Source organism: Rutidosis leptorrhynchoides, chromosome 8 (genome assembly GCF_046630445.1).
Source record: "Rutidosis leptorrhynchoides isolate AG116_Rl617_1_P2 chromosome 8, CSIRO_AGI_Rlap_v1, whole genome shotgun sequence".
Taxonomy (NCBI): Eukaryota; Viridiplantae; Streptophyta; class Magnoliopsida; order Asterales; family Asteraceae; genus Rutidosis; species Rutidosis leptorrhynchoides.
The window spans coordinates 242,424,781-242,449,280 of record NC_092340.1 but is presented as its reverse complement, the minus strand read 5'-3'; the positions used below and the strand labels follow the sequence as shown (position 1 = coordinate 242,449,280).

Genomic DNA, 24,500 nt, shown 5'->3' with positions numbered 1-24,500 from the left:
ATATTTTACAACAAAACCAAATTCCAATTTATGGATTTATCACAAACCATAAATGACAATGATCGTAATCAAGTCCAGTTACAATCATATTGGAGATGCAGCAAACAAGATTTCTTCCCTGAACAATCATTCCAAAACTGGGCTACTTATCGTTACGCTTTATCCCACACCTATTCTCGATTCAAAGATCGATTACTAACTCGATCACAAGACTCCGATGAGATCGAAATACTTCGTAAACAAAGCGAAAACGACATGAAACGTTGTCTAAATTGGTGGGACTTAATGTGGTTCGGTTTTGGTGCAGTCATTGGTGCTGGAATTTTTGTTCTTACTGGCCAAGAAGCCAATAAAAACGCGGGACCCGCTATTGTACTTTCGTACGTAGCATCCGGTTTTTCAGCTATGCTTTCCGTTTTTTGCTACACAGAGTTTGCGATCGAGATCCCAGTTGCTGGGGGCTCGTTCGCGTACCTCAGAGTAGAATTAGGCGATTTCGCCGCTTTCGTTACAGCTGGCAATATTCTTCTTGAATGTATTCTAGGTGGTGCAGCCGTTGCACGATCATGGACGTCATATTTCACGAGTCTTTTAAACCGTGAACCGAATTCTTTACGAATCAGCACAAATCTTACTGAAGGGTACAATCTTTTAGACCCGATTGCGGTTGTTGTACTGGCGATTGCGGCCACAATCGCCATGAGTAGTACACGAAAAACTTCTCTACTAAATTGGATTGCGTCCGCGATTAATACCCTAGTGATTATATTTGTGATAATCGTAGGGTTTTTAAACGCGGACGCTTCAAATATGAAGCCGTTCGCCCCTTATGGGGTCGAAGGTGTCTTTCGAGCTGCAGCTATTGTTTATTTTGCATACGGAGGGTTTGACACGATTGCAACAATGGCAGAAGAAACGAAAAACCCGTCTCGAGACATACCGTTAGGGATGCTCGGGTCAATGTCAATCATCACAGTAATTTATTGCCTAATGGCGCTTTCGTTAACCATGATGCAAAAGTACACGGAAATTGACCCAAACGCGGCCTATTCGGTTGCGTTTGAGAGAGTTGGGTTGAAATGGGCCAAGTATCTTGTGGCTTTAGGTGCACTTAAAGGTATGACCACGGTTCTATTAGTCGGTGCACTTGGTCAAGCCCGATACATAACTCATATCGCGCGAGCCCATATGATTCCACCATGGTTCGCTTTAGTCCACCCGAAGACCAAAACACCAATAAACGCGACATTACTAGTGACAATTTCTAGCGCGTGTATTGCTTTTTTTCGAGTTTGGACATTTTAGCTAGTTTATTATCCGTAAGTACACTTTTCGTGTTCATGATGATGGCGGTAGCCCTAATTGTAAGAAGATATTACGTAAAAGGGGTTACTCCACGACCCGACTTAGTTAAACTAGTCGGGTTTTTGTCGGTTATAATCGGGTCATCAATAGGGATTTCGGCTTGTTGGGGGTTAGAAACGGGTTGGGTGGGTTACACGGTGACAGTTCCTTTATGGTTTTTAGGGACACTGGGAATCTCGTTAATTTTGCCACAACAACGAACACCGAAAACTTGGGGAGTGCCACTTGTTCCGTGGCTACCCTCGCTTTCGATAGCAACAAATTTGTTTCTAATGGGGTCATTGGGTTATATGGCGTTTATTCGATTTGGAATTTGCACGGGGATTATGCTGCTCTATTATGTGTTCTTTGGACTACATGCTACGTATGATATGGCGCATCACGAGTCAGAATTGAAACAGAATGTTTTGGAGGAAGATGGTAGGCATAACCCGTAGATAAGGAGATATGGGTCGGGTACAAACCCGTCAACAAGACGAATAATGCTATAAGTAAACCGTAGATACAATTTCCCCATAGGAGTTTGATGGTTTTAGTATTGCAGTAATCTAATGAAACAAAATGTTTATCGATTTGTTTTTCTCCGTGTATTGTCACTTATTGAGTTTCTTTGCGTACCATTAGTATTTTTAGCCCATCATTAACTCACTAATTAGACATTAGACATATTGATCAATGCTAAATCACAAAATTAGAGAGTATATGTAGTTATTATTGTGTTCCCACTCGCCTAGTGGTACACTCAACACTTTGTGTGTTGGAAGGGGGTGAGAGGTCTCAATTTCGAGTCATCTATCTTAAAACATTTCAGGATATTTACTCGATTTATGGAGTGACCTTAAGAAGGTTTTACCGAACCGTATTTCAGAATTTCAGTCCGCCCCGCCTGCCCCTCAAGATGGTTTAAGGATCAGATCTCTATAATGCCGGAAAGCACTTGTATGCGTGAAAAATGATCGGTGGGTGGGTTATTCCCCCTTAGTGATTCCAAATATTAGCCTTTATAAAATATGTAGTTATAATTATCATACTATATAAAAAACAGTTATTTACATTTTCATTTCATTGAATTTACGGTTTAGTACAAATCTATCTCATGTACAGTGGATCTTTTTCCATTGTAGTAAACTTATAGAATCGAACAAAATGAAAACTGTTGTTACGTTATCTTGCGGATCGCGAGAAAGAGCACGCAAAATGCGAGGCTTACGTTTGTCCCGTTTCGAAACCATGTCACATTTTTCAGGTTTGAAAGCAAGCCCTCAAGTCAGATTATGGTCTCGCGAAATGCGACCTTGGGCTCACGAAATGCGACGTTCGTGAGCATCAAGTTTTTGGGTTTAGGAAATGAGTTGTTTTTTCCATTATAAAATGTAACACTATTCTCATTGTATCTATAACATGTACGAAAAGTTAATAAGAAAACTCTCTCCGTTTTGGCCGTGGACAAAATCAATCGTTAAATTAAACGATCAGATATAACTACGTTAAATTCCTATGTTATTTACGTTTCTTTGTTCATTATCTTTGTGTGTTTGATCATATTATCTATTTGTTGTGTGGTGGGTGATAACTAAGGTTATCAAGTTCTTGTTGAGGCTCGCTAAATTTCTCAGAAGTGGTATAAGAGCCCGCATCGCGAATTGTTTATGTGGAACGATGGTAGATAATAACACTTCAGATCGATAAGTTCGATGATTCAGATTTTGGCTTCTGGAAGATGCAAATCGAAGATGTGCTATATCAAAAGCGTTTATATCAGTCGTTAGCTGGTATTAAATCGGATGAGATAAAGTAGGAGGATTGGGATTTGTTGGATAGGAAGGTGATGTGTTGCTAACACTTTATAAAAACTAATATCAAATACCACAATTAAGCACACAAGTCACGAGCAACTAAAACCCGATCATCATAGAAATTTTCATGTAAGTATTCAATTAAAGTTCGTCCCAAGAGAGTATGTTTAATTGGATGTCGAAAACTAATAATCGCCTCAAGTTTTGATTAGGGGGTTTTGAGTAATTTTGACTAACAACTAACACTTGCAATAAGAGCAAATAACGTAATAGCGAAATAAGATATCAAATAACTAAGAAGTGTCCACTTGTATGATCCACCCTTTACAATCGGCTGTCCTTTGTGTTTTATTCACTTTTGATGTTGGATTATTAATAATTTAGCGTCACCACTAATTCCTAGCCAATTCAAATTCATAAACTCACATAAGTGGATTCAAATGACCAAGTTAAGCTTTGAGTAATCATTTAGATTTGACTTAAGACTAAATTCAGATAAAGTCCTTTAATCAACACAATCACTTATGAATGACTAATACTTTCATAATTGACTATAGACCCATTTGAAAACCAACGAAACCCAAAGCACAATTACTTGAAACCCCAAATTTGGTTTTCTAGATCACCAAAGGTGTTGATGCATAAATTGTTTCATCAATTGAATCACTAAGATAACTACACATTCTATGTAATCAAATTCAAGATCACAACAATTATAACAATAGATCAATAGCCAAACTCGACAACTAGACTCAATATTTCATCGAAACATCAATTTCATTCATAATTTAGGACAACATCATGTTTTAGAGAATCACATACTAGTAAACACAATGAAATTAGCCAATCATGGCTAAACAAACACTAATCAAAAAAGTAATTGAGCAAACAAACAACATTATTACAATTTAGGAAAGATTGTACCAAATTTAGATCTAAAACTACTAGAAGTGATGAAGAAGATGAAGATCTTGATGAATCTAGTTGAATCCTTGAGCTAGCAATCAAATAGCACCTCCAAACCTCAATCTAAGATGGAGATGATGTTTTTGGGTGAAATTCGTAGTCTAAAACTGCAGCTCTCTTATTCCAAACCATATCTTTTTCCTTTTATAGGTGTAAAAATCTGCACCCAAAACAGCGTACGTGTGCCAAACCAGTTATATGGTGCGCCGCACCATTGTACAAGAGACAGGTGCACCACACCTTTAAGGTGGTGGGCCGCACTATTGCATATGAAACTTGATCCCAAACTTCCGATATGATTTCTTCTAATTTCTTTGATATGGTGCGCCACACCATGGGTCAGAGCGCCGCTCCTTTACTCTGCACTTCCAAAATACTTCAACTTTTCAAACTAAGCTTGTACATTTCATTTTGCTTTGTGCTTTCACTTGCCTTACACTTTGGTTCACTATCTAGGCTGGATATAAGCCTAAAAAACGATTGAAACGAGGAATATATTGGGAGCTAAAATATGTATAAATCGAGCAATATCAGAAGGCACTTACGGTAGTCTGGCTTTATCTGGCCAAGAATGTCGTCGACAACATCATGGAAGAAACTATGATTGGAGGTGTGTTGTCTGCTCTGTCTAACATGTATAAAAAACCCTTGACTTTGAATAAAGTCTTCTTGATCAGGCAGGCATTTAGTCGCCGTCAACATCGTGGAAGAAACCACGATTGGAGGTGTGTTGTATGTTATGTCTAACATGTACGAGAAACCCTTGACTCTGAATAAAGTCTTCTTGATCATGCAGTTAGTTAACGCGAAGATGAAGGAAGGGGCTTCGGTAGTAGATAATGTGAACGAGTTTTACCAGATTTTGACTATGTTAAAATCAGTTGGGGATAAGTTTGAGGATGAGCTTGAGGCATTGTTTCTTTTGTCTTCGTTACCCGAGAGTTGGTCTGGCACGATTTACAGCGGTTAGTGGTTTATCTGGAACTACTAACTTAACTGCTAAAGGGATCTGAGATCTAATTCTAAGTGAAGGAATCAAGAGGAAGGATTCGGTTGCGACATAGGGGTCGCTTTTGAGTATTGCAAGTAGAGGTAGGGGTAGAAGTAGAAGTTGAAACAGGACATGATCAAAGAGAGAATCATCACAGGTTAGAAACATTTTTTGATGGAGTTGTCAGCAAGTTGGTCACTTTAGACCACATTGCCTGACTGAGAAGGTGAGCGAGTGAAATGTCCCGTTCATATTGATTATAAACGTTCCATATTAATTGATTTCGTCGCGAGGTTTTGACCTCTAAATGAGACGTTTTTTAAAGACTGCATTCATTTTTAAAACAACCATAACCTTTGTTTTATCGATAAAGGTTTAAAAAAAAACATTACATAGATTATCAAATAATGATAATCTAAAATATACCGTTTACACACGACCATTACATAATGGTTTACAATCAGAATATATTACATCAAAAATAAGTTTCTTGAATGCAGTTTTTACACAATATCATACAAGCATGGACTCCAAATCTTGTCCTTATTTTAGTATGCAACAGCGGAAGCTCTTAATAATCACATGAGAATAAACATGCTTTAAACGTCAACAAAAATGTTGGTGAGTTATAGGTTTAACCTATATATCAAATTGTAATAATAGACCACAAGATTTCATCTTTCAATAACATGCAATCTGCATAAAAATCATTCGTATGGTTGAACACCTGGTAACCGACATTAACAAATGCATCTAGAATATCCCCATATATAAATATCGAAGTACTAAAGTAGTTCAAATTCTCTGACTGGGGCTTGTCAATGGCCCATAGATCTATCTTTAGGATTCGCGTCAATTGGTGGCAATTATAATAAACACCAATTCTTAGGTTACCAAGTTCAACAAGGGCGATATACGGTATAACGATTCAACATAGAATGTAGTTTCAATACTTGTGTCTATTTTGTAAATCATTTTCAAAACTGCATGTATTCTCATCCCAAAATATTAGATTTTAAAAGTGGGACTATAACCCACTTTCACAGATTTTTACTTCGTCGGGAAGTAAGAATTGGCCACTGGTTGATTCACGAACCTATAACAAATATGTACATATATATCAAAGTATGTTCAAAATATATTTACAACATTCTTAATACATTTTAATGTTTTAAGTTTATTAAGTCAGCTGTCCTCGTTAGTAACCTACAACTAGTTGTCCACAGTTAGATGTACATAAATAAAGCAATATATATTATCTCGAATCAATCCACGACCTCTTGTATACAAGCCTCAGGCTAGATCACAACTCAAAGTATATATAATATTTTGAAATCAACCTCAACCCTGTATAGCTAACTACAACATTACTGCATATAGAGTGTCTATGGTTGTTCTGAAATATATATATATATATATATATATATATATATATATATATATATATATATATATATATATATATATATATATATATATATATATATATATATATATATATATAGGTGGGTCGATATGATATGTCAAAACATTGTATTCGTATCTATGGTATCCCAAGATTACATAATATATTAGAATACATGTATAATACAATATGAGTTAGCTAGGATATGATTAATATAGATTTGTTACCAATTTTCACGTAGCTACAACAAGAAAAATTATCCAATCTTGTTTTACCCATAACTTCTTCGTTTTAAATCCGTTTTGAGTGATTCAAGTTGCTATGGTTTCATATTGAACTTAAGTTTATGAATCTAAACAGAAAAAGTATAAGTTTATAGTTGGAAATACAGATTACAAGTTATTTTTGTAAAGGTAGTCATTTCAGTCGAAAGAACGACGTCTAGATGACCATTTTAGAAAAGATACTTCCACTTTGAGTTTAACCATGATTTTTGGATATAGTTTCATGTTCATAAGAACAATCATTTTCCTAGAAGAATAGCTTTTAAATCAAATTTTATCATAGTTTTTAATTAACTAACCCAAAACAGCCCGCGGTGTTACTACGACGGCGTATATCCGGTTTTACGGTGTTTTTCGTGTTTTCAGATTTTAAATCATTAAGTTAGCATATCATATAGATATAGAACATGTGTCTAGTTGATTTTAAAATTCAAGTTAGAAGGATTAACTTTTGTTTGCGAACAAGTTTAGAATTAACTAAACTATGTTCTAGTGATTTAAGTTTAAACCTTCGAATAAGGCAGTTTTATATATATGAATCGAATGATGTTATGAACATCATTACTACCTCAGGTTTTGTGGATAAACCTACTGGAAATGAGAAAAATAGATCTAGCTTCAAAGGATCTTTGGATGGCTTAAAATTTCTTGAAGCAAAATCATGACACGAAAACAAGTTCAAGTAAGATTTCCACTTGAAATAAGATTGTTAAAGTTATAGAAATTGAATCAAAGTTTGAATATGAGTATTACCTTATATTAGAAAGATATCTTACTGTAAATAAGAAAGATTTATTGAGGTTGGATGATCACTCAAAGTGAATTTGCAAGATTGGAAGTAAGCTAGCAAACTTGGAAGTGTTGTTGGTGTGTTCTTGAGTAGTTATTTTATAACTTGGTTTATGTATGGATTTATGAACTAGATTGAGCTAGATTTTGTTGAAGATGATGAAGAACACTTAGAACAAAGTAAAAACACTTGAGAGAGAGTAATTTGATTCAAGAAAAATTGAAAATGAATGTGTTTGTGTACTCCTCCATTCACGTGAACTTTCATACATCATATAGGATCCATTAGTTAGTTATTTTGTGAGATATTTCATGCTAGATCTTAAATGATGGTTCCCACATGGTTAGGTGACTCACATGGGCTGCTAAGACCTGATCATTGGAGTGTATATACCAATAGTAAATACATTTAGAAGCTGTGTATTGTACGAGTACAAATACGAGTGCATACGAGTAGAATTGTTGATGAAAATGAATGAGGATGTAATTGTAAGCATTTTTGTTAAGTAGAAGTACTTTGATAAGTGTCTTGAAGTCTTTCAAAAGTGTAAGAATACATATTAAAACACTACATGTATATACATTTTAACTAAGTCGTTAAGTCATCGTTAGTCGTTACACGTAAGTGTTGTTTTGAAACCTTTAAGTTAACGATCTTGTTAAATGTTGTTAACCAATTGTTTATTATATCTATTGAGATGTTAAATTATTACATTATCATGATATCATGATGTATTAATATATCTTAATATGATATATATATATACATTAAATGTCGTTACAACGATAATCGTTACATATATGCCTTGTTTCGAAAACCTTAAGTTAGTAGTCTTGTTTTTACATATGTAGTTCATTATTAATATACTTAATGATATGTTTACTTATCATAATATCATATTAACTATATATATATATATCCATATATATGACATCATATAGTTTTTACAAGTTTTAACGTTCGTGAATCACCTGTCAACTTGGGTGGTCAATTATCTATATGAAACCTATTTCAATTAATCAAGTCTTAACAAGTTTGATTGCTTAACATGTTGGAAACACTTAATCATGTAAATATCAATTTAATTTAATATATATAAACATGAAAAAGTTCGGGTCACTACAGTACCTACCCGTCAAATAAATTTCGCCCCAAAATTTTAAGCAGTTGGAGGTGTTGACGTATCTTCTGGAAATAAGTGCGGGTATTTCTTATTCATCTGATCTTCTCGTTCCCAGGTGAACTCAGGTCCTCTACGAGCACTCCATCGAACTTTAACAATTGGTATTTTGTTTTGCTTAAGTCTTTTAACCTCACGATCCATTATTTCGACGGGTTCTTCGATGAATTGAAGTTTTTCGTTGATTTGGATTTCGTCTAACGGAATAGTGAGATCTTCTTTAGCAAAACATTTCTTCAAATTTGAGACGTGGAAAGTGTTATGTACAGCCGCGAGTTGTTGAGGTAACTCAAGTCGGTAAGCTACTGGTCCGACCCGATCAATAATCTTGAATTTTCCAATATACCTTGGATTTAATTTCCCTCGTTTACCAAATCGAACAACGCCTTTCTAAGGTGCAACTTTAAGCATGACCATCTCTCCAATTTCAAATTCTATATCTTTTCTTTTAATGTCAGCGTAGCTCTTTTGTCGACTTTGGGCGGTTTTCAACCGTTGTTGAATTTGGATGATCTTCTCGGTAGTTTCTTGTATTATCTCCGGGCCCGTAATCTGTCTATACCCCACTTCACTCCAAAAAATCAGAGACCTAAACTTTCTACCATAAAGTGCTTCAAACGGCGCCATCTCAATGCTTGAATGGTAGCTGTTGTTGTAGGAAAATTCTGCTAACGGAAGGTGTCGATCCCAACCGTTTTCGAAATCAATAACACATGCTCGTAGTATGTCTTCAAGCGTTTGTATCGTCCTTTCACTCTGCCCATCAGTTTGTGGATGATAGGCAGTACTCATGTCTAGACGAGTTCCTAATGCTTGCTGTAATGTCTGCCAGAATCTTGAAATAAATCTGCCATCCCTATCAGAGATAATAGAGATTAGTATTCCATGTCTGTAGACGACTTCCTTCAAATACAATCGTGCTAACTTCTCCATCTTTTCATCTTCTCTTATTGGCAGGAAGTGTGCCGATTTGGTGAGACGATCAACTATTACCCAAATAGTATCAAAACCACTTGTAGTCCTTGGCAATTTAGTGATAAAATCCATGGTAATATTTTCCCATTTCCATTCCGGGATTTCGGGTTGTTGAAGTAGACCTGATGGTTTCTGATGCTCCGCTTTGACCTTAGAACACGTCAAACATTCCCCTACGTATTTTGCAACATCGGCTTTCATACATGGCCACCAAAAATGTTTCTTGAGATCCTTGTACATCTTTCCCGTTCCAGGATGTATTGAGTATCTGGTTTTATGAGCTTCTCTAAGTACCATTTCTCTCATATCTCCAAATTTTTGTACCCAAATTCTTTCAGCCCTATACCGGATTCTGTCTTCCCGAATATTAAGATGCTTCTCCGATCCTTTGGGTATTTCATTCTTTAAATTTCCCTCTTTTAAAACTCCTTGTTGCGCCTCCTTTATTTGAGTAGTAAGGTTATTGTAAATCATTATATTCATAGCTTTTACTCGAATGGGTTCTCTGTCCTTTCTGCTCAAGGCGTCGGCTACCACATTTGCCTTCCCCGGGTGGTAATGAATCTCAAAGTCGTAATCATTCAACAATTCAATCCACCTGCGCTGCCTCATGTTCAGTTGTTTCTGATTAAATATGTGTTGAAGACTTTTGTGGTCGGTATATATAATACTTTTGACCCCATATAAGTAGTGCCTCCAAGTCTTTAATGAAAAAACAACCACGCCTAATTCCAAATCATGCGTCGTATAATTCTGCTTGTGAATCTTCAATTGTCTAGACGCATAAGTAATTACTTTCGTTCGTTGCATTAATACACAACTGAGACCTTGCTTTGAGGCGTCACAATATATCACAAAATCATCATTCCCTTCAGGTAATGACAATATAGGTGTCGTAGTTAACTTTTTCTTCAACAATTGAAATGCTTTCTCTTGTTCATCTTTCCATTCAAATTTCTTCCCTTTATGCGTTAATGCAGTCAAGGGTTTTGCTATTTTGGAAAAATCCTGGATGAATCTCCTGTAATAACCAGCCAGCCCTAAAAATTGGCGTATGTGCTTCGGAGTTTTTGGGGTTTCCCACTTTTCAACGGTCTCAATCTTTGCTGGATCCACCTGAATACCTTCTTTGTTCACTATGTGACCGAGGAATTGAACTTCTTCCAACCAAAATGCACACTTTGAAAACTTAGCGTACAGTTTTTCTTTTCTCAGCAATTCTAGCACTTTTCTCAAATGTTCTTCGTGCTCTTGATCATTCTTCGAGTAAATAAGTATGTCATTAATGAAAACAATGACAAACTTGTCAAGATATGGCCCACACACTCGGTTCATGAGGTCCATGAACACAGCTGGTGCGTTAGTCAATCCAAAAGGCATAACCATAAACTTGTAATGACCGTAACGCGTCCTAAAAGCAGTCTTCGGAATATCATCCTCCTTCACCCGCATTTGATGATACCCAGAACGTAAATTAATCTTCGAATAAATCGACGAGCCTTGTAGTTGATCAAATAAGTCATCCATTCTCGGTAGTGGGTAGCGGTTATTGATGGTAAGTTTGTTCAACTCTCGGTAGTCGATACACAACCTAAATGTACCATCCTTCTTGTTGACAAACAAAACAGGAGCTCCCCACGGTGATGTACTTGGTCGAATGAAACCACGCTCTAAAAGTTCCTGTAACTGACTTTGTAATTCTTTCATTTTGCTGGGTGCGAGTCTGTATGGAGCACGAGCTATTGGTGTAGCTCCTGGTACAAGGTCTATTTGAAATTCAACGGATCGATGTGGGGGTAATCCCGGTAATTCTTTCGTAAATACATCGGGAAATTCTTTTGTGACGGGAACATCACTGATGTTCTTTTCTTCAGGTTTAACTTCCTCGATGTGTGCTAGAATGACGTAACAACCTTTTCTTATTAGTTTTTGCGCCTTCATACTACTAATAAGATTTAATTTCGCATTATTCTTTTCTCCGTACACCATTAAAGGTTTTCCTTTTTCACGCACAATGCGAATAGCATTTTTGTAACAAATGACTTCTGCTCTCACCTTTTTCAACCTGTCCATGCCAATTATTACATCAAAACTCCCTAACTCGACTGGTATTAAATCAATTTTAAATGTTTCGTCAACCAGTTTAATTTCTCTATCCCGACATACTTTATCTGCTGTAATTAGTTTACCGTTTGCTAATTCGAGTAAAAATTTACTATCCAAAGGCGTCAATGGGAAACTTAATTTAGCACAAAAATCTCTACTCATATAGCTTCTTATCCGCACCCGAATCAAATAAAACATAAGCAGATTTATCGTCAATAAGAAACGTACCCGTAACAAGCTCCGGGTCTTCCCGCGCTTCTACCGAATTAATGTTGAAGACTCATCCACGGCCTTGCCCATTATTATTCCTTTGATTAGGGCATGCTTTACTAAAATGGCCCGGCTTTCCGCATCCGTAACAAATAATGGAATTATTTGTTCTGTTATTTTTATATGCCTTTGGTCCATAAACATCACACTTCGTTACACTATGTCCGGTTCTATTACACTTGGTACACACTACTACACAGAACTTATCTGGATGAAACCCTCCACACCTTAGACATTTATTGTTCTGATTGTTGTTGCCATTGTTGTTATTGATTTGGTTGTTGTTGGGATTGTTATTGTTATTGGAACGGTTGTTGTTGTTGTTGTTGTTGGGACATTTGTTGTAGTTATTGTTAGGATTGCTGTTATTATTGCGATTGTTGTTGCAGTTGTTTGGATAGTTGTTGCGATTGTGGTTGTAATTGTTATTATTGTTGTACTGGTGATTCTTGTCACCGTTTTCCTCCCACTTCCTCTTGAGTTGTTTCATGTTGGCTTCTTCGGCCTCCTGCTCTTTAATTCTTCCCTCAATCTGATTTATGAGTTTATGAGCCATTCCACTTGCCTTTTGTATGGAAGCGGGCTCGTGTGAACTCACATCTTCTTGGATCCTTACTGGTAACACCAGTGTTGTAAAAGTCAGCCGACTTGGCCGACGCGTCGGTCGATGCGTCATTTTTTTGGGTTCTCCGTCCCGTTTTTTTCCTAAAAATGACTCAAAAGACGGTCAAAGCTAAAAGTTCGGTCAAAGTCTGTCAAAGCCGGTCAAAGTTGGTCAACAACGGTCAAAATCAGTCAAATTTTCGTCAAGATGTGATATGTTTTAAAATTAGGGTTTGTTTTCATTTTTTGGGCCGCTCTTTTCTCTGTGTCCTTACTGATTATGTACTCGGTAACATTAATTGAGTTTGAAGTTTGATTGTATTTAAATTCAAGTTCTTATTTAAGAAATTTATGGTACATAATCAACTATTTTATACATATATAAATATATATTTAAGAAATTATTAATAAAGTCAACGTTAGTCAACGACCGATGCGTCCCCGACTCGGTCGACGCGTCCTTTTTAGGTCTCGACCGATGCGTCCCCGACTCGCGACTTTTACAACCTTGGATAACACCTTTATAAACGCGTCGATCTTCTCTTCTTCATCTTCGAACGTTCCTGGACACAATAGGCACAACTCTGTGAATCGTCATTCATATGTGGTAATGTCGAACCCTTGTGTTCGTAACTCTCTAAGCTCTACCTTGAGCTTATTGACTTCGTTTCTAGGACGGTACCGTTCGTTCATGAATTGCTTGAATGCCGACCACGGTAGTGTATAAGCAGCATTTTGTCCTACCTGTTCAAGATAGGTGTTCCACCACGTTAACGCAGTACCTGTGAAGGTATGCGTAGCGTACTTAACTTTGTCCTCTTCAGTACACTTACTTATGGCAAACACCGATTCGACCTTCTCGGTCTACCGTTTCAGTCCAATTGGTCCTTCGGTTCCATCAAATTCCAAAGGTTTGCAGGCAGTGAATTCTTTGTAGGAGCATCCTACACGATTTCTTGTGAAATTAGTTCCACTGCTAGATCCAGAGTTATTGTTATTATTTTGCATTGCAGCCTGCACTACGACTATGTTCACAGCAAGGAAAACACGGAAGTCTTCCTTGCTCATGTTCAAATTCTGACGAGTCGCCGGTGCCATTTCCTTCAAAAATAGCTAAAAGAATTGAGTTAATCATATAGAATTTAAGAGTAGTCAATAGTATTTCGTAGCATTATATGAACTTATTTATAAAAGCTTTTTCTTCATATTAGCATTTTATAGTTTTAATTCGGGTAGTAACTACCCGTTAAGTTCATACTTACTAGCTACTATACAACTCAACTACTACGCTTCTATATGAAAAACTTATTACAATAATATTTCACGTTCAAACTTTATACAAAAAATTACAAACTTACAATACCGCTATTATACATATAAGATGAAATATAGCACATAATAACTTTGCTACCCGGCAGTTATAAAGGCAATTCTAATTAATACGCAAGTTGTTCAGCAAAAGAAATAAAGACACGTAATTCATAAGTCCAGAAACAAGTCATGCATTCTGGTTTTATTAAGACGACTTCCCATCTTTGGTCTTGTGGAAAGTAACTGTTATGACCATTAGCTAGGCAGCATGCTGTAATGTCGTCAAAAGGATGAGGGTTTTGTAATGCCCAACAGCCTCGTAGCAATCTAAAAACCTTGTTTCTTACCCCTACTACTGAGTCCGTCACTTGTGAGAATGTTTTATTTAAAAGTTGCAACCCAATGTTCTTTTTCTCAATTTGATGAGAAGCGAACATTATTAATCCGTAAACATAACATGCTTCTTTAAGTTGCATGTTAGAAGCTTTTTCTAAAGAACGGAGTCCTATGTTAGGATATGTTGAGTCAAAATAGGTTCGTAACCCGTAGCGTAAAATTGCATCTGGGTTTCCCGCACTAAATGCCTTAAAGAAAACTTGGTGTAACTTAAAGTCTCCCCAATGTGATATACCCCATCTTTCAAAGGAAAGCCTTTTATATACTGAGGCATGCCTGGAATGTTTTTCAAACGTTTGACAAACTAATTTTGCCGTAACTAATTGTGCTGATGAATTCTGCCCGACTCTAGACAAGATTTCATCAATCATATCTCCTGGTAGGTCTTCTAAAATTTTTGGTTGTCTATCCTTAACTTTCATTTTGTGTTTTTATACTGTAAAATAGACAAGGATTAGATTTGTAAAAGATAATTAACAAACCATACAAGCAATTTTTACATAGAACATAAAAGTACAAGCACACTACAATACATATAATACACAACATGATTACAACCCTCTAATCTGAATCACTGGTTTCTTCTTCTTCGGACTTGGTTCGTTTTCCTAATTTTCTAGAGATATATGGTGCTCCTCTAATACGTGCCTTCGTTTTCCACAATGGTTTAGAAAAACCTGGTGGTTTAGAGGTTCCCGGGTTATTGTTACAATTTGGGAGATACGGATGTTGCCGATACATATAAAGTTCATCGGGGTTGGAATCAGGTTTCTCTATTTTTACACCTTTTCCCTTATTATTTTCTTTTTCTATATTAAATTGGGTCGAGGTAATTTCTATAACATCATCGAAATCCTCATCGGGATTCGATTCATCGGAAAATTGGTAATCTTCCCAATATTTTGCTTCCTTGGTGGAAACACCATTGACCATTTTTAACTTTGGTCCGTTGGTTGAGGATTTTCTTTTATTTAAATGATTTACTGTAGGTATCAATATTTCTTCCTCCGGAACATCTTCTTCTTTCGGTTCTTCCTCTTTCGGTTCCTCCTCTTCTGGTTCCTCTTCTTCCGGTTCCTCCTCTTCCGGTTCTTCTTCGGAAATTTGTGAATCTTCCCAAATTATATTCGACTCTTCATTATTATTAGGTGATTCAATTGGATTTGTACTAGTGGTAGACATCTATCACACAATATCAAACACATTAAGAGGTTAATATATCACATAATATTTACATGTTAATAATATATAATTTCCAACAAAAGTGTTAAGCAATCGTTTTTTTTAAAGAAAACACGGTCGAAGTCCAGACTCACTAATGTATCCTAACAAACTCGATAAGACACACCAATGCAAATTTCTGGTTCTCTAAGAACCTGGCTCTGATACCAACTGAAATGTCCCGTTCATATTGATTATAAACGTTCCATATTAATTGATTTTATCGCGAGGTTTTGACCTCTATATGAGACGTTTTTCAAAGACTGCATTCATTTTTAAAACAACCATAACCTTTATTTAATCGATAATGGTTTAAAAAAACATTACATAGATTATCAAATAATGATAATCTAAAATATACCGTTTACACACGACCATTACATAATGGTTTACAATCAGAATATATTACATCAAAAATAAGTTTCTTGAATGCAGTTTTTACACAATATCATAGAAGCATGGACTCCAAATCTTGTCCTTATTTTAGTATGCAACAGCGGAAGCTCTTAATAATTACCTGAGAATAAACATGCTTTAAACGTCAACAAAAATGTTGGTGAGTTATAAGTTTAACATATATATCAAATTGTAATAATAGACCACAAGATTTCATCTTTCAATAACATGCAATCTGCATAAAAATCATTCGTATGGTTGAACACCTGGTAACCGACATTAACAAATGCATCTAGAATATCCCCATATATAAATATCGAAGTACTAAAGCAGTTCAAATTCTCTGACTGGGGCTTGTCAATGGCCCATAGATCTATCTTTAGGATTCGTGTCAATTGGTGGCAATTCTAATAAACACCAATTCTTAGGTTACCAAGTTCAACAAGGGTGATATCCGGTATAACGATTCAACATAGAATGTAGTTTCAATACTTGTGTCTATTTTGTAAATCATTTTCAAAACTGCATGTATTCTCATCCCAAAATATTAGATTTTAAAAGTGGGACTATAACTCACTTTCACAAATTTTTACTTCGTCGGGAAGTAAGACTTGGCCACTGGTCGATTCACGAACCTATAACAAATATGTACATATATATCAAAGTATGTTCAAAATATATTTACAACATTTTTAATATGTTTTAATGTTTTAAAATTATCAAGTCAGCTGTCCTCGTTAGTAACCTACAACTAGTTGTCCACAGTTAGATGTACAGAAATAAAGCAATATATATCATCTCGAATCAATCCACGACCTCGTGTATACAAGCCTCAGGCTAGATCACAACTCAAAGTATATATAATATTTTGGAATCAACCTCAACCCTGTATAGCTAACTCCAACATTACTGCATATAGAGTGTCTATGGTTGTTCCGAAATATATATATATATATATATATATATATATATATATATATATATATCTATATATATATATATATATATATATATGGGTCGATATGATATGTCAAAACATTGTATTCGTGTCTATGGTATCCCAAGATTATATAATATATTAGAATACATGTATAATATAATATGAGTTAGCTAGGATATGATTAATATAGATTTGTTACCAATTTTCACGTAGCTACAATAAGAAAAATTATCCAATCTTGTTTTACCCATAACTTCTTCGTTTTAAATCTGTTTTGAGTGATTCAAGTTGCTATGGTTTCATATTGAACTTAAGTTTATGAATCTAAACAGAAAAAGTATAAGTTTATAGTCAAAAATATAGATTACAAGTCATTTTTGTAAAGGTAGTCATTTCAGTCGAAAGAACGACGACTAGATGACCATTTTAGAAAACATACTTCCATTTTGAGTTTAACCATGATTTTTGGATATAGTTTCATGTTCATAAGAAAAATCATTTTCCCAGAAGAGTAGCTTTTAAATCTAAGTTTATTATAGTTTTTAATTAACTAATCCAAAACAGCCCGCGGTGTTACTACGACGGCGTATATCCGGTTTTACGGTGTTTTTCGTGTTTTCAGGTGTTAAATCATTAAGTTAGCATATCATATAGATATAGAACATGTGACTAGTTGATTTTAAAAGTCAAGTTAAAAGGATTAACTTTTGTTTGCGAACAATTTTAGAATTAACTAAACTATGTTCTAGTGATTTCAAGTTTAAACCTTCGAATAAGGTAGTTTTATATATATGAATTGAATGATGTTATGAACATCATTACTACCTCAAGTTTTGTGGATAAACCTACTGGAAATGAGAAAAATAGATCTAGCTTCAAAGGATCCTTGGATAGCTTGAAAGTTCTTGAAGCAAAATCATGACACGAAAACAAGTTCAAGTAAGATTTCCACTTGAAATAAGATTGTTAAAGTTATAGAAATCGAATCAAAGTTTGAATATGAGTATTACCTTATATTAGAAAGATATCTTACTGTAAATAAGAAAGATTTCTTGAGGTTGGATGATCACTCAAAGTGGATTTGCAAGATTGGAAGTAAGCTAGCAAACTTGGAAGTGTTGTTGGTGTGTTCTTGAGTAATTGTTTTATAACTTGATTTATGTATGGATTTATGAACTAGATTGAGCTAGATTTTGTTGAAGATGATGAATAACACTTAGAACAAAGTAAGAACACTTTAGAGAGAGTAATTTGATTCAAGAAAAATTGAAAATGAATGTGTTTGTGTACTCCTCCATTCATGTGAACTTTCATACCTCATATAGGCTCCATTAGTTTGATATTTTGTGAGATATTTCATGTTAGATGTTAAATTATGGTTCCCACATGGTTAGGTGACTCACATGGGCTGCTAAGGTCTGATCATTGGAGTGTATATACCAATAGTAAATACATTTAGAAGCTGTGTATTGTACGAGTACAAATACGAGTGCATACGAGTAGAATTGTTGATGAAAATGAATGAGGATGTAATTGTAAGCATTTTTGTTAAGTAGAAGTACTTTGATAAGTGTCTTGAAGTCTTTCAAAAGTGTAAGAATATGAAATGTCCCGTTCATATTGATTATAAATGTTCCATATTAATTGATTTCGTTGCGAGGTTTTGACCTCTATATGAGACGTTTTTCAAAGACTGCATTCATTTTTAAAACAACCATAACCTTTATTTTATCTATAAAGGTTTAAAAAGTATTACGTAGATTATCAAATAATGATAATCTAAAATATACCGTTTACACACGACCATTACATAATGGTTTACAATAAGAATATATTACATCAAAAATAAGTTTCTTGATTGCAGTTTTACATAATATCATACAAGCATGGACTCCAAATCTTGTCCTTATTTTAGTATACAATAGCGGAAGCTCTTAGTATTCACCTGAGAATAAACATGCTTTAAACGTCAACAAAAATGTTGGTAAGTTATAGGTTTAACCTATATATATCAAATCGTAACATTAGACCACAAGATTTCATATTTCAATACACATCCCATACATAGAGATAAAAATAATTCATATGGTGAACACCTGGTAACCGGCATTAACAAGATGCATATATAAGAATATCCCCATCATTCCGGGTCAACCTTCGGATATGATATAAATTTCGAAGTACTAAAGCATCCGGTACTTTAGATGGGGTTTGTTAGGCCCAATAGATCTATCTTTAGGATTCGCATCAATTAGGGTGTCTGTTCCCTAATTCTTATATTACCAGACTTAATAAAAAGGAGCATATTCGATTTTGATAATTCAACTATAGAATGTAGTTTCACGTACTTGTGTCTATTTTGTAAATCATTTATAAAACCTGCATGTATTCTCATCCCAAAAATATTAGATTTTAAAAGTGGGACTATAACTCACTTTCACAGATTTTTCCTTCCTCGAAAATAAGACTTGGCTACGGATCGATTCACGAACCTATACAAATATGTACATATATATCAAAGTATGATCAAAATATAATTACAAACATTTTTTATTATGTTTTAAAGATTTGAGTGTATTAAGTCAGCTGTCCTCGTTAGTAACCTACAACTAGTTGTCCACAGTTAGATGTACATAAATAAATCGATATATATTATCTTGAATCAATCCACGACCCAGTGTATACACGTCTCAGGCTAGATCACAAATCAAAGTATATATATTTTTGGAATCAACCTCAACCCTGTATAGCTAACTCCAACATTACTGCATATAGAGTGTCTATGGTTGTTCCAAATTATATATATACATGGGTCGATATGATATGTTAAAACATTTGCATACGTGTCTATGGTATCCCAAGATTACATAATATATTAGAATACATGTATAATACAATATAAGTTAGCTAGGATATGATTTGTATAGATTTGTTAAACATTTCCCGTAGCTAAAAAGATCAAAAATATCCAATCTTGTTTTACCCATAACTTCTTCATTTTAAATCCATTTTGATTGAATCAAATTGCTATGGTTTCATATTGAACTCTAATTTAAGAATCTAAACAGAAAAAGTATAGGTTTATAGTCGGAAATTTAAGTTACATGTCAATTATTAAAGAGGTAGTCATTTTCGTCGAAAAACGACATCTTGATGACCATTTTGGAAAACATACTTTCACTTTGAGTTTAAGCATAATTTTTGGATATAGTTTCATGTTCATAAGAAAAATCATTTTCTCAGAAGAAAAACTTTTAAATCAAAGTTTATCATGGTTTTTAATTAACTAACCCAAAACAGCCCGCGGTGTTACTACGACGGCGTATATCCAGTTTTGCGGTGTTTTTCGTGTTTTCTGGTTTTAAATCATTAAGTTAGCATATCATATAGATATAGAACATGTTTTTAGTTAATTTTAAAAGTCAATTTATAAGGATTAACTTTTATTTGCGAACAAGTTTAGAATTAACTAAACTATGTTCTAGTGATTACAAGTTTAAACCTTCGAATAAGATAGCTTTATATGTATGAATCGAATGATGTTATGAACATTATTACTACCTAAATTTTTCTGGATAAAACTACTGGAAATTAAAAAAATGGATCTAGCTTCAAAGGATCCTTGGATGGCTTGAAAGTTCTTGAAGCAGAATCATGACACGAAAACAGTTCAAGTAAGATTTTCACTCGAAATAAGATTGTTATAGTTGTAGAAATTGAATCAAAGTTTGAATATGAATATTACTTTGAATTAGAAAGATAACCTACTGTAAATAACAAAGGTTCCTTGATCTTAGATGATTACTTGAAATGGATTAGAAAGCTTGGAAGTAGACTTGCAAACTTGGAAGTATTCTTGATTTTTATGAAACTATACTTATGGAATTTATGAAGAACACTTAGAACTTGAAGATGGAACTTGAGAGAGATCACTTAGATGAAGAAAATTAAAGAATGAAAGTGTTTGTAGATGATTTTGGTCGTTGGTATATGGATTAGACACAAAGGATATGTAATTTTGTTTTCATGTAAATAAGTCATGAATGATTACTAATATTTTTGTAATTTTATGAGATATTTCATGCTAGTTTCCAAATGATGGTTTCCAAATGTGTTAGGTGACTCACATGGGCTGCTAAGATCTGATCATTGGAGTGTAATTACCAATAGTACATACATCTAAAAGCTGTGTATTGTACGAGTACGAATACGGGTGCATACGAGTAGAATTGTTGATGAAACTGAACGAGGATGTAATTGTAAGCATTTTTGTAAGTAGAAGTATTTTGATAAGTGTCTTGAAGTCTTTCAAAAGTGTATGAATACATATTAAAACACTACATGTATATACGTTTTAACTGAGTCGTTAAGTCATCGTTAGTCGTTACATGTAAATGTTGATTTGAAACCTTTAAGTTAACGATCTTGTTAAATATTGTTAACCCAATGTTTATTATATCTAATGAGATGTTAAATTATTATATTATCATGATATTATGATATATTAATATATCTTAATATGATATATATATATTTAAATGTCGTTACAACGATAATCGTTACATATATGTCTCGTTTCGAAATCATTAAGTTAGTAGTCTTGTTTTTACATATGTAGTTCATTGTTAACACACTTAATGATATATTTAAATATTATTTTATCATGTTAAATATAGTGCATGAATATCTTAATATGATACATATGTATTTAGTAGACGTTGTCATAACGATAATCGTTATATATATCATTTCGAGTTTCTTAACTTAGTAATCTAATTTCTTATGTATATCACACATTGTTAATATACTTAGTGAGATACTTACTCATCATAATCTCATGTCAACCATATATATATGTCTATATATACCACAACATGTAGTTTTTACAAATTTGTAACGTTCGTGAATCGCCGGTCAACTAGGGTGATCAATTGTCTATATGAAACTTATTTCATTTAATCAAGTCTTAACAAGTTTGATTGCTTAACATGTTGGAAATATTTAGTCATGTAAATATCAATCTCAATTAATATATATAAACATGGAAAAGTTCGGGTCACTACAGTACCTACCCATTAAATAAATTTCGTCCCGAAATTTTAAGCTGTTGAAGGTGTTGACGAATCTTCTGGAAATAGATGCGTGTATTTCTTCTTCATCTGATCTTCTCGTTCCCAGGTGAACTCGGATCCTCTACGAGCATTCCATCAAACCTTAACAATTGGTATCTTGTTTTGCTTAAGTCTCTTAACCTCACGATCCCTTATTTCGACGGGTTCTTCAATGAATTGAAGTTTTTCATTGATTTAGATTTCGTCCAACGGAATAGTGAGATCTTCTTTAGCAAAACATTTCTTCAAATTCAAGACATAGAAAGTGTTATGTACAGCCGTGAGTTGTTGAGGTAGCTCCAGTTGGTAAGCTACTGGTCCGACACGATCTATAATCTTGAATGGTCCAATGTACCTTGGATTTAGTTTCCCCTGTTTACCAAATCGAACAACGTCTTTCTAAGGTGAAACCTTAAGCATGACCATTTCTCCAATTTCAAACTCTATATCTTTTCTTTTACTGTCCGCGTAGCTCTTTTGTCGACTCTGGGCGGTTTTCAATCGTTGTTGAATTTGGATGATTTTCTCGGTAGTTTCTTGTATTATGTCCGGACCCGTAATCTGTCTATCCCCCACTTCATTCCAACAAATCGAAGACCTGCAATTTCTACCATAAAGTGCCTCAAATGACGCCATCTTAATACTAGAATGATAAATGTTGTTGTAGGAAAATTCTGCTAACGGTAGGTGTCGATCCCAACTGTTTTCGAAATCAATAACACATGCTCGTAGCATGTCTTCAAGAGTTTGTATCATCCTTTCGCTCTGCCCATCAGTTTGTAGATGATAGGTAGTACTCATGTCTAGACGAGTCCCCAATGCTTGTTGCAACGTCTGCCAGAACCTTGAAACAAATCTACCATCCCTATCAGAGATAATAGAGACGGGTATTCCATGTCTGGAGACAACCTCCTTCAAATACAATCGCGCCAACTTCTCCATTTTGTCATCTTCTCTCATTGGCAGGAAGTGTGCTGACTTGGTGAGACGATCAACTATTACCCAAATAGTATCATAACCACTTGCAGTCCTTGGCAATTTAGTAATGAAATCCATGGTAATGTTTTCCCATTTCCATTCCGGGATTTCAGGTTGTTGTAGTAGACCTGATGGTTTCTGATGTTCAGCTTTGACCTTAGAACACGTCAAACATTCTCCTACATATTTAGCAATATCGGCTTTCATACCCGGCCACCAAAAGTGTTTCTTGAGATCTTTATACATCTTCCCCGCTCCGGGATGTATTGAATATCTGGTTTTATGTGCTTCTTTAAGTACCATTTCCCTCACATCTCCAAACCTTGGTACCCAAATTCTATCAGCCCTATATCGGGTTCTGTCTTCCCGAATATTAAGATGTTTCTCTGATCCTTTGGGTATCTCATCCTTCAACTTTCCTTCTTTTACAACCACCTGTTGCGCCTCCTTTATTTGAGTAGTAAGGTTAGTACGAATAATTATATTCATAGCTTTTACCCGTATAGGTTCTCTGTCCTTTCTACTCAAAGCATCGGCTACCACATTCGCCTTTCCTGGGTGGTATCGAATCTCAAAATCATAATCATTCAACAGTTCAATCCACCTGCGTTGTCTCATATTCAGTTGCTTCTGATTAAATATATGTTGGTGACTTTTGTGGTCGGTATATATAATACTTTTGACCCCATATAAATAATGCCTCCAAGTCTTTAATGCAAAAACAATAGCACCCAATTCCAAATCGTGAGTCGTATAATTTTGCTCGTGAATCTTCAATTGTCTAGAAGCATAAGCAATCACCTTCGTTCATTGCATTAATACACAACCGAGACCTTGCTTTGATGCGTCACAATAAATCACAAAATCATCATTCCCTTCAGGCAATGAAAATATAGGTGCCGTAGTTAGCTTTTTCTTCAATAACTAAAACGCCTTCTCTTATTCATCCTTCCATTCAAATTTCTTCCCTTTATGCGTTAATGCAGTCAAGGGTTTTGCTATTTTGGAGAAATCTTGGATGAATCTTCTGTAGTAACCAGCCAATCCTAAAAATTGACGTATATGCTTCGGAGTTTTTGGGGTTTCCCACCTTTCAACGGTTTCGATCTTTGCCGGGTCCACCTGGATACCTTCTTTGTTCACTATGTGACGGAGGAATTGAACTTCTTCCAACCAAAATGCACACTTTGAAAACTTAGCGTACAGTTTTTCTTTCCTCAATACTTATAGCACTTTTCTCAAATGTTCTTCGTGCTCTTGATCATTCTTTGAGTAAATAAGTATGTCATCGATGAAAACAATGACTAACTTGTCAAGATATGGCCCACACACTCGGTTCATAAGGTCCATGAACACAGTTGGTACGTTAGTCAATCCAAACGGCATAACCATAAACTTGTAATGACCATAACGCGT

The 24,500-nt window shown here is 34.9% G+C and overlaps 1 protein-coding gene across 1 annotated transcript; it reads left to right on the top strand.

Moving 5' to 3' along the window:
- Positions 1-2,359, top strand: LOC139862465 (cationic amino acid transporter 5-like). The gene is given in 2 exon segments (XM_071851070.1): positions 1-1,285; positions 1,288-2,359. Coding segments are annotated over 2 exon segments (1,770 nt in total). The 5' UTR covers positions 1-30; the 3' UTR covers positions 1,803-2,359.
- Positions 2,360-24,500: the final 22,141 nt, after the last annotated feature.